At 33.2% G+C, this 11,088-nt stretch overlaps 2 protein-coding genes across 2 annotated transcripts; one reads left to right on the forward strand and one right to left on the reverse strand.

Annotated features, from left to right (window-relative positions):
* The first annotated feature begins 803 nt into the window (after positions 1-803).
* On the forward strand, positions 804-2,065 carry LOC137930333 (aurora kinase C-like). The gene has a single exon (XM_068773566.1). The coding sequence runs from the start codon at positions 911-913 to the stop codon at positions 1,934-1,936; it is 1,026 nt and encodes a 341-aa protein (XP_068629667.1). The 5' UTR covers positions 804-910; the 3' UTR covers positions 1,937-2,065.
* Positions 2,066-3,444: 1,379 nt separating this feature from the next.
* Positions 3,445-10,724, reverse strand: Ir68a (Ionotropic receptor 68a). Its single transcript, XM_068773583.1, has 6 exons — positions 10,551-10,724; positions 9,796-9,944; positions 8,760-9,129; positions 7,747-8,033; positions 5,252-5,403; positions 3,445-4,319 (listed from the first exon to the last, which is right to left on the reverse strand). Exons 1-6 carry the CDS (start codon positions 10,722-10,724, stop codon positions 3,445-3,447), a joined length of 2,007 nt encoding a protein of 668 aa, XP_068629684.1.
* Between the last annotated feature and the right edge of the window lie 364 nt (positions 10,725-11,088).

The raw sequence follows: 11,088 nt of genomic DNA on the forward strand, positions 1-11,088 counted from the left end.
TGTTGTAAACCATAGAATACAGAAAACTGTAGCTAAGATATGAAATAAAAACCATTAATTTTAGAAATTTAACTGATAATATTATCTATATAATATATAAATATTCGTCATATTGCGTAGCAGTATGTAGTGGATACAGCTTCGCTTTTCACATAATTTCATCGCATTCTCATATTAAATGGTATCTATTCAAAAAATATGATTTAAATCTGTTCTTTGCAATGTTAAGTCCTTTTTATTTTACGAATTGGCGCGTTTTAGGCTGATTATTATTTAACGAAAAATGACAGAAAGTTTTACAATTAATGCTACCTGCGTTACTGGAAAATTGGCAATGGATTGTCAGGTGTTGGATTATAAGGAATAAATGTTACATTTATGTTTACGATCAACTGTCTGTTGAGTATAAAATATTTTTTTTTTATTAAATTTGAAAGTAAGCATATGAATAAAAAGCTCAAAACCATTAGGTATAAAACAAGTGCGAATTAAAGTTTAAAAGTTATGTAAAATAAAAAAAGTTTATTATACAAGAATTCTAAAAATTTTATTATACTATATGTTCGTGTAAATCACAGTTGCTAAGAAGCAGCTTGTTAAGAAGTCTTAAAAATTACAATTTACTTAAAAATAGTATTCGCACGTTTGTCGCATATTTATTATATTTATATATTGTTGAGTAATTATCTTGTTTTTTAAATTTTGGTTTTGTCGATTAGTTCGATTTTTTTATTCATTTCAAATTGATAAGGAAAACATTTTGGCGGTTGGCAAGTCTGTTCAATTTGGCATTAGTAAAATACGTTATTCGACATTCAATTTCAAAACTACTTCAAAACTTTGTTTTACCCATATTGATGTTTAAATCGTGTTATAGAGTTACTTCTTGCAGACACTTGTTGATTTGACTATGAACGCCCAAAAGTCTGAGTGTAAAGAAAATTGTCCACCTAACTCAGGACAAATTAGCACCTGTCCGACAAACACAAAGAAAACTGCAACTGATTTTAAAATTCCTGCATTGCCACTCGGTCGTGTGCATCAGAATATCAATAACAAAGAGAAAGAACCCGGTAAATGTGAACTTAAAAAGGATGACAAGAAAAAAGCGTGGTCGCTGTCCGACTTCGATTTAGGGAGACCGCTCGGTAAAGGTAAATTTGGAAATGTTTATTTAGCTCGTGAAAAAGAATCGCATTACGTAGTAGCATTAAAAGTGCTTTTTAAAAGTCAAATCGTGGACTCTGAGATTGAACATCAAGTGCGTCGAGAGGTAGAAATACAGTGCCGTCTTCGTCATCCTAACATTTTGCGTATGTACGGCTACTTCCATGATGAAAAAAGAATATATTTAATATTGGAATACGCGAAGCATGGCGCTTTGTATAAGCTGCTAAAAGATCATGAGAGACTTGACGAGAGAACCGCAGCTATATACATCAGAGATTTAGCAAAAGCTTTGATATATTGTCACTCAAAAAAAATTATACACCGCGACATTAAACCTGAGAATTTACTTATTGGCCATAACTATGAACTTAAAATTGCTGACTTTGGTTGGTCGGTACATTCACCATCTTCCAGACGAATGACTCTCTGTGGTACTCTGGATTATCTGTCACCGGAAATGATAGAAGGTAAACCTCATAACTACACAGTTGATATATGGAGCATGGGTGTGCTATGCTATGAGCTTCTTGTGGGTTTACCGCCATTTGAAGCCAAAGACTCTCATCAAACTTATAGAAAAATTAGATATGTTATAATTAAATATCCAGATTTTATATCGAAAAAAGCAAAAGATTTAATGGGTAAACTTCTTGTTATAAATCCTGAACAAAGACTGCCATTGACACAAATTTTACAGCATCCATGGATTACAGAGAATGCCCCGGAAGGTGCAAAACCAATGTTTTGTAATCTAGAAGAGAAATGATGGCATCTTTAATATGTTTCAATTATCCAAAGGTTTGAACCAAGATTTAGAAAATCAAACTATTACTATCCTTGTACTATTTCACTATTATTATACATTTACTGTAAGGCATAGGCTTCCTGCAGATTCATCCAATGACTTCTTGCAACCTTAGTTGATCTATCAGGTGGCATACCGCATTGCCTCATGGTTGCCAGTCGAAAACCGCCTTAAAGCCTTTTCACCTCCAAAGGCCATTCATTGGCATGAGCAATGTGCCCACTGGCACTAAAAGCAATTCTAATTTTTCCTTTTAATTATTTCTTAACATAATTTATCCTATTTATGTCAATGAATACTAAATTCATTCAATTATAAAATATTTTCATGTAGTTAAATTATGTATGTATTTGAAAATTAACTAATTTCAAATACATAAGTAGACAAATTTTTTGAGGGAATGATTAAAAATGCACTATGTGCTGGAATGAATAAATATATGTATTAGTTGACAATTAGTCTGATGCATTTATATTTTAAGGTTTCGTTTATGTTAAAACTGGTGTTTATTTTGCTATAACTAATATGTAATTTTCATGTTAAATTAAGTATATTACATATGGTTAATAGTGTATTACTGACTATTATATTCTTATGACTATATTTTTACTTAGTGATGGAAATAAAACTAATAATTATAACATTTAAATATGTCGCCACTTGAAATTCATTTTAAAATTTTGTGAAAACCTTATGTATATTGTTTTGATGTGCCAAATATTAACACTTTCCATGCCATGCCAAATTGTGAAGATTTTTCCATTCAGGCCATGTGGAGCATATTCAACCCACAATACAAAAGTTAAGAAAGTTGTTTAAGACATGTGCTTAACACTTTTAATTCTTCAAAGCTATAATTAACAGGAAAAATTCTAAATTTTAATGTGCATTACATATGCGCATATGTAATGTGAAGTTATAAATATTCGACCCTACAATTAATTTTTTTTGAAATCTTTGTTTTTCAATGTGAAGTGCAAATGGCCTAAATGGAAACTGCAACGGGGGTCATACACGCCCCACATGGCATGGAATGTGTTAAGTAATTTGCTTAGATCTGTTTCATCGCATGTTTTGTTATTTTTTTATGCTAAAATGAACAGGAGTTATCTTTGCAATAATTTGACTTTAACCTAGATTTTCCATTTTTGAATTTCATGATATAAAAAAACATTATATGACTGATATTTCAATGGTTGTATGAAATCTTTTCTGCACTTATCAAATATAATTATGATAGATTAAATAAGATTTCATGTAATAAATAAAACTAGCTATACTTTATTATGATTTGAAGTTTTTAAAATGATAATGTTAATTTAATAGGTAATAGTTCTCTGTCTGAAGAAATTTCGGTAAAATGGCGGTTATTTAAATAATGTTGTCAGAAATATAAAACGACTGAACAAAAAAACTATTTATTGTATAATGACAATTGTGGTAATGTGAATAATTAAATTGTATTTAAATTATCGTTTTTTATTTTTATTTCTGTAATACAAATCTAAAGAGTATATATCAAACTGTGGATCTTTTTTTACTACAAATTGCCAATGCATCAGTTCACTTATCAGACAAATTGTGCTTATGAAGTAACCAATTGCAAGTGCTATGAATGCTCCATGGAGCTTTTTCAAGTTCATCAGTGCTTTTACTTCTTCATCATTTCTCTCCAATGTCTTTATATGGTGCATCACATCATTCAACCATTTCTCAACGAGACCCACTTCTACGATTCTCCTCAAGTATACATCTGCTAGAGGTTTGAGAGGAGAGTTCTTGTGGAAACCAATTGAAACTGGAATATTAACAACACAATCCGTCATGATGTGTAAATTCTTGTCCATATTTATTTTATCTGTACTGTTCAATGTGTAGTTGTATATCCTTGTGTTTATATTGATTTTATTTTTAACAGTTAAATATTTTAAATAGTTTTTACTGTTGTAATAAGCAAGATCGCCGCGTGCGATACGTTTAATTGCAAAATCGGGGTCGTCGATTAGTTCGAATCTTTTTGCAAGATCGTGGCCAATGTAGTCTAGAGATTTTTCGAAGAATTTCTTTGTTTCAATACCCCAACCGCCGCATTTTATTTTACTATCAGATAACTCTTTTAACGTATCGATAGTGACTCGAGGCGTTGGATTTGCCAATATGGCAGTCATACTGGCTCTGTAGGACACAACCAGAAGAATGCAGTAAAGCCAGTACCATCCTGTTAACAGTCTGATTGACCAACCGAATGGTAACTTCGGTAATGACACTACAAGTAATATTCCGTACGTGTAAAGTATGCTGTTGGTTATTTCACCGAACAAATACAAGCCGGTTGATGTCGTTTCTGTAAAATAATTATAAATAATATTTACCACAAGCTAGCCTGTCATTGACCTATGGCCTGATCAGGTTTATTTAATTAGTATTAATTTTAAAATACTAACTATTAAAACGAGTTTACATATAGAGGGTAACGGCCGGAATTTACTGTGCAGACCAAAAGATGGTTAGGTGGATGTCATGATCGAAAAAAAACTACATATAAAATTTATATAAACTCAATATAAAAACTTTTTGGCAGTAAAATTTGTATCTGGCTGGTTTTGAAGGCATTAAAAAGGTTGCATTTTAAAAAAAGAAACTAGATAATAAAATCAGTGACATTAGTGGATATAGTCTAATGTATTGGCTGGTTAGTTCCTGTGGACAAGCGTCATAGGGCAGAATAGATAACTATAGAGGTGTCAAAGTCTATTCCAGACCTTGACCGACAAGCGCAACATAACGCCCTTGACTGAAAGACGTCAGATTGTCTGAAGGTTGATCGCAGGCCGGTAAGAACTTTGGTGGACTATGTCCAGCTGTGGTGGCCTAAGGACAACTGTGGTAGGTTTTGCCCAGCTGTGGCGGCCTATGCCCAGCAGTGATCAATCTATGCTTCAAATTATAATGATGATATTATTGCATATCTAAAGTCATACAGAAGATTCTTGTCACCTTATTTAGTTGCGTAGTAAATATTTGTATATGCGAGCAATCGATCAATATATTAATAGATTGATATTTGTTATATATATAGCGTTACAAAGGTTTAAATAAAATTGTTTTAACAATTCCATAATTAAAACCGACCGAGCTAAGGTTTAGACCTTAAATGTTCATATATATACAGGATGATTATATACAAGTGTAAAACTTTTATAGATTTTACACCTATTTTAAATCACGCTATATATAATCAAGCATATATTATAAAATTGGTAATAAAATTTAAACCTATAGTAACATCTTTCTTCTGAACTGCTAAAGAATTTTCCTCCTCTATTTTTCCTCTGTAATCCATCAAATACATGTAGTATCTTGCCAGACCAAAAAATATTGAGCCAGTTCCTAGCAACACTAGAAGCACGGCAATCCACATGTTCAATCTGTAAATAAAAAAACTGATTTTTATAACATATTTCATTACTTTTTTTAAATTTTAAACTACAGAATAAATATTAAAATAGTTTTCTTAGCTGCCACGTACTTCGTATATAGTATAATCTTCCAGTGTACAGTAATAAATAGGAACAAATGATAAGAAAAATAGTGCAATTCAAAAATGTATATTAGAACTAATTATTATAGAAATAAATATGTAAAAATACTACTATTTAAAATAAGTGAACTGTTATATATAGGTATAAGATCCAAAATTAACTAAAAAAGCTGTGATATATATAAATTGTATAAATAAACTAAACTGCAGTAATTGAGGATGGATGAAAGGATATTAGAGCGGAAGAGAAAAATAGTGGGAATTATGGAATGAAGAACAGAGAGATAGAGATTGTGAAAAATGGAAGAAGAGTATGAAGATAATAAAATAAAGTAGTAAATCCCTGTTCCCAATAAAATAGGAGGTGGAACGATCTTCCAGTGCGTTATAACCTCTTGAGGAGTAAAAGGGTTGTATATCCTGTTTGAAATATAATGCTGTTGTGTGATGAAGTAATCCGCATGGCTGAAAAACGCCTCTATTGCTATAGTTCCATAAATAAGAAAAGGACCTATATTTAGCCACTTCCGCACATGCAGTGGTAGTCGTGCAACAAAGTGCACCGCCCGCCAGTCCGCTCATAAAGGTGCATGCGGCAAATAATGCGAATTACACAACTGCCACCGTTAAACCACTCAACACGTGTTTCACCCCTCCACGGGGCATCTTCAGGAGTTATCTTACACCGATTAGTCCCAAGCACAGAGTGACTTGGACTGTGACTGCATGTGCGGAAGTGGTTAAATATTGGTCCTTTTCTTACTTAAGATGGACTTCCGCAAAATAACGCCTGATTTCAATAAATAGTTCCATAAGTATATAACCTTACGTGTATAGAAAGAAATTCTCAATTCTAGTCGAAATAAACATGAATCTTTACAACTATGAGAATTGTATTATTGTTTTCCCACATTTATTTATTTATTTAAAAACTATCACATTTTCGTATAACGGCGAATTTAATGCCGAAGGCATTCTCTGTCTGTTAACGGTGTGAGAGGTGAGATATAAAAGTAGGTGAAAATAGTTGGTATCGTAAAACACGAACAAAAAGTAAAATAAAAAAAAGTAATATCAAATTGAAAAGGAAAAGATTCACTTAAAAATACCTAACGTAAATATACTAATGGCTTCTATATAATATAATTATATATACTATTTATATAAATATAATAAATAATAAAATTCAGCTATCGTGATGATTTCGTCAGCTTGTCACATAACAGCTTTGAATCCAGCATAGGGAGCAGAGGGAGCATGTTCCAGAGAAGAATATATTGTATTGCGAAGGAGTGAGTAAAGTCAGTACTATGGGGGGATATCTAAGTAGACGATTGAGGAGCGAAGTGTTTTTTCGTGTGTACTGATTACGAATTGGAATTGAGGTAAGGGAGAAAAGGACCAATATTTAGCCACTTCCGCACATGCAGTGGTAGTCGTGCAACAAAGTGCACCGCTCGCCAGCCCGCTGATAAATGCGTATGCGAAAAATGCGAATTACACAACTACCACCGTCAAACCACTCAACACGTGTTTCACACCTCCACGGGGAACCTTCAGGAATTATTTTACACCGATTAGTGCCAAACACAGAGTCCGGACTCTGGAATTGAGGTGTTAAGTAGGCAGGTGAAATGGGAGAAAAGAGGAAAGTGTAGTTAGATATTATTCTCTCTTTGTGTGTAGTGCGTCAGACTTGTGAGAGATTTGGAGATAAAATGGGTTTATGGTCATCATCATATTTTTGAAAGATGAATTCCAAGCGGATTTTATTAAAAGGATGTGATGCTCCTGTTTTAGTCTAAGTTATTGATGCCCAAACTAGATTTTAAAACTACGGTAGTGTACGAAAGTATAGTACCTTGCGATAAATATTGCACATCGACCTATGGAAAGAGACAAACGGCTAATTTCACCTACGTAGAGCGTTATCTCTGTCGCACGAAATACAAACAGTTTTTGATAATTATATTTATTCTTTGTATAAAATTCACCAATTTTTCTTTGAAAATTACAACTGTACATAATAAACACCATTATACCTATTTTTAAAATGAGACGTAATAAATATAAAAATAGGTATAAATTAGCCGATTGTCTCTTTTCAAATGTCGATGAGCAATATTAATCGCCGGGTACTATATTTCCACACTTTAGACACGTCTAAAGAAAACTGTTTTGGCTGTGTGAGAATAAAAGAGACAAATAATGTGACGTACGGATTACTAACTTGAAAGGCAATATCAAAGTCATCCAAGAATTGTCTGTCGTTGATTCCGGAGTCAAGAAAGTCCAGCACTGAGCCGAGTAGGGTATACTCAAATCTGTCAATTCCTGATATTGAGATGTGTACTGAAGGTTTCCGACTGCGATATCGGCTTTACCGGAAACCATTTCACCCAGTAACCCTGAATATGAACCATTCGGTTGTTTTTGACCCCACTTGCTTGTTTCCCAATTGATAGGCTGGTATAATTTCGGTTTGAAGTTCATTTTTGCAGCTATCGTGTTTAATATCTGAAATTAATAACTTATTTATAACAGGAAAATTATTTTATTATAATTCGAAGTAGATAGAGAGATCCGAAAGGATTTTGAATGGCGACCACAGATGCGACGTGGGTAGATTCCACACTAGGTAGACCAAAGATTTTGCGACAGGAAGTCACTAGATACGAGCAGCGTTGGGCAGGTTATCGAGGTGAATTGTGGGGGGGGGGGGGGGTTCGCATTGCCGTGGGCATCCATCGGCTGAAGAAGAATTGTGGTTAGTTCTTCGTACTACGTGATGTTTTTTTTTTAATTCTATTACAGTTGCCAGTAACAGGCCTCTCCTATAGATATCTAAGAAGGGATATAATAGTCACGCTTGGCGGACAGGTTGACATTGGCAGTGTGGTATTATGGTACGCAGAAGATGGTGCTGCCTGTCCACTAGGAGCTTGTTTGTGAGCAGTGGTAAACCTAGTTAATGCACAAAGCGTGAGTTATATAAGACTGTATTCTTGGAATGTAACCAGCGACGTATATTCGCAAGTCGTCAAACGCTGGAATAACATTGCTCCTAATAGGTGCTTAAAATGTGGTATTTTTGACTGAAAGTCCTAGGTTATTTCACTATTACTAACTTTTTACATTCTTCCAAAACTTAAAGGAATATGTTTGAAGAATTTTGGCGGCAGTTGTCACAATGACGTTGCAACCGGCCTACCACAGATAATATAATTTTTATTAAAATGTTACCTCAATTTCAACTCCACCAACTTTCGATTCATTTGTCTTAGAAACCACAACCGAAGGTAAATGTTCTAAATAAACAACATTAAGAACTTCTCCGTTTAAATTCTTCGTTTTGTCGGCGAATACATCAGTTTTGAAGTGAAATTTTCCGTTTCTCCATACATCGACTTTTCTCGTTATTACTACCTCGTTGATTGGATATGGAAAAGGAGCAGTGGAAAGGTCGAACCACGTCTCATTACGAATGTTTTTACCATGTTCTCTTAAAAACACGACGTTTACTATTCTTTTCCACAAATAATGTAGCTTTTGATTAAATAATCTTATATCATGTAGCATTATATATTTAGCTCTTGTATCCATAAGACGATGTCTGTAAGATACAATACTTTTATTATCTGTTCTAGATTTCTTTTTTTAAATACCGCAGACTGTACTTACAGACAATTTGTGTAAAATTAATACTTAATATATTAATACAAAACATGCCACAGGTTATACAAAAGATAAAGCACAGGACAACCATGAAAACTTTTGACCATCTGTGGGATATCATGCTTTTACCAATACCAATTTTAATCTATGTTATTGTTAATTTTGCCTAAAACAGGTTACTAATTTCATTTTAATTGTTATATGTCTGAATATCTTTTTTAAACCGGTCATGTCGATCTTCAGGAGAGCTTATCCCTTACGGTTGGTTTCTATCTGACATGATGATTATGCAATGCTCAAATTTTTTTATACAAAACTTAAAATAACTAGTTCATCTGTTTTTTTTTTTAAATTTTGTTCTGTCGTTAATTTTATCCAAATAATCAACTGTAATTTTCTTTAATTGCCCACAGGTTATATAAATTCATTAGGCCAGTCTGTTTAGGCCGTTTTACACATTTTGCGGACTATGGATTAAGTTATTTTACATATAAACTATTCGAAATTTAAAAGTTTTCGAAATAGTATGTTCAAAGTTTCCATAGAAATTAATTAGCACTTCTAGCAGTCTAACGACATTAATAAAGGATAAATAATTTTTTACCGATCACCAAATCTTAACAAGCGGCCGGCTTGTAAGCCATTAGCGAGGACGATGACATAAACGCTGCACCCGTCTTTCCGCGCTTGTTGCAGCGATTTTAACGTCAAATAATTCGGTGACAGGAGGTCCTCGTGTTCAGCCACAACAATCTGGAAAATAATACCAGAATATATTTTGTAAGGGGAAAACGGATGGACTAAGGAGTTACCTCAATTAGCATACAGAAATAAAAGAAAAAAAATCATTTATTCAACATAAGAACTTTTAACAGGACTCAAATTGGTCGTTAATTTTTTTTTTGATTCTACTCTCCTCCCATAGTTGTTATAAGTTGCGGAGAAGAATCAGGAAGAAACTCTACAACAACACATCTTTTAAAAAGTTTAATAATTCATATTTATGTGTATTTACTTTGTTAAATATAGCCTAAATAAAATCATCAATCATTTTACACAAACACATTATACTTGTATCCTTGCCCATGGGCAAGGATATAAGGATAATGTGTTTTTTCCGTCAATTTGTTTTTAAATAAATCTACGATCAGTGATTTAAAGTGACCGAGTGAGTTATTTGGACAGTAATTTCTTAAGCAATTTGGAAGCGTAGTTTGGATCAAGCTAAAATATACTTTGTGTTAAAGTAGGGTGACCATTTGATTTGTGAATAATGTTCTCCTTGTGAACCAGTGGTAATTCATTTCGAACCCACAGTACGTAACAATAATATGAATAAAGAAATATAAAAATACCCACGAAGACAAAAGGCATAGTGCGAGCTTTCCTAAATAATGTTTCATCGAACACGTTGAGATAAACCTCGTCGCTGATGATGGTGGCACAGGTGACGTCATCATCGCGGACGATCACGGAGAACAAGTCGACAACGACAGACCTCAATTCCTTATTCCTTTTTACATCTTTCAACATATGATCCACATTTGCGTAAGTTCTGCAGAACAATAAAATAACATTTTCTCAAACGTTTAATGTTTAAAGAATAAGATATATATACAGAGTTATTTTATTGTTATTTAAATAAAAACTTTAAAGGAACGAATGTCTAATTCAGGGATGAGCAACAGGCGGCCCGCAAGCCGCTTGCGGTCCCTTAAACATCTTTATGCGGCACGCATTTCAAAAATTGATTTTTTTTTATCGCCTGTCTCTTTATAATAATTAATTTTATAAAAATTTATTATTTTACCACGTACATACTAAAACAAAACAAACTCTTTGTGACGAGTTATTCACACGGCGACTTGTTCAAACATGCAATACGAAGGAGACGTGT

Source organism: Battus philenor, unplaced genomic scaffold (genome assembly GCF_028537555.1).
Source record: "Battus philenor isolate CCGP_79_NKW_IND1 unplaced genomic scaffold, ilBatPhil1.0.hap1 SCAF_6, whole genome shotgun sequence".
Lineage (NCBI taxonomy): Eukaryota > Metazoa > Arthropoda > Insecta > Lepidoptera > Papilionidae > Battus > Battus philenor.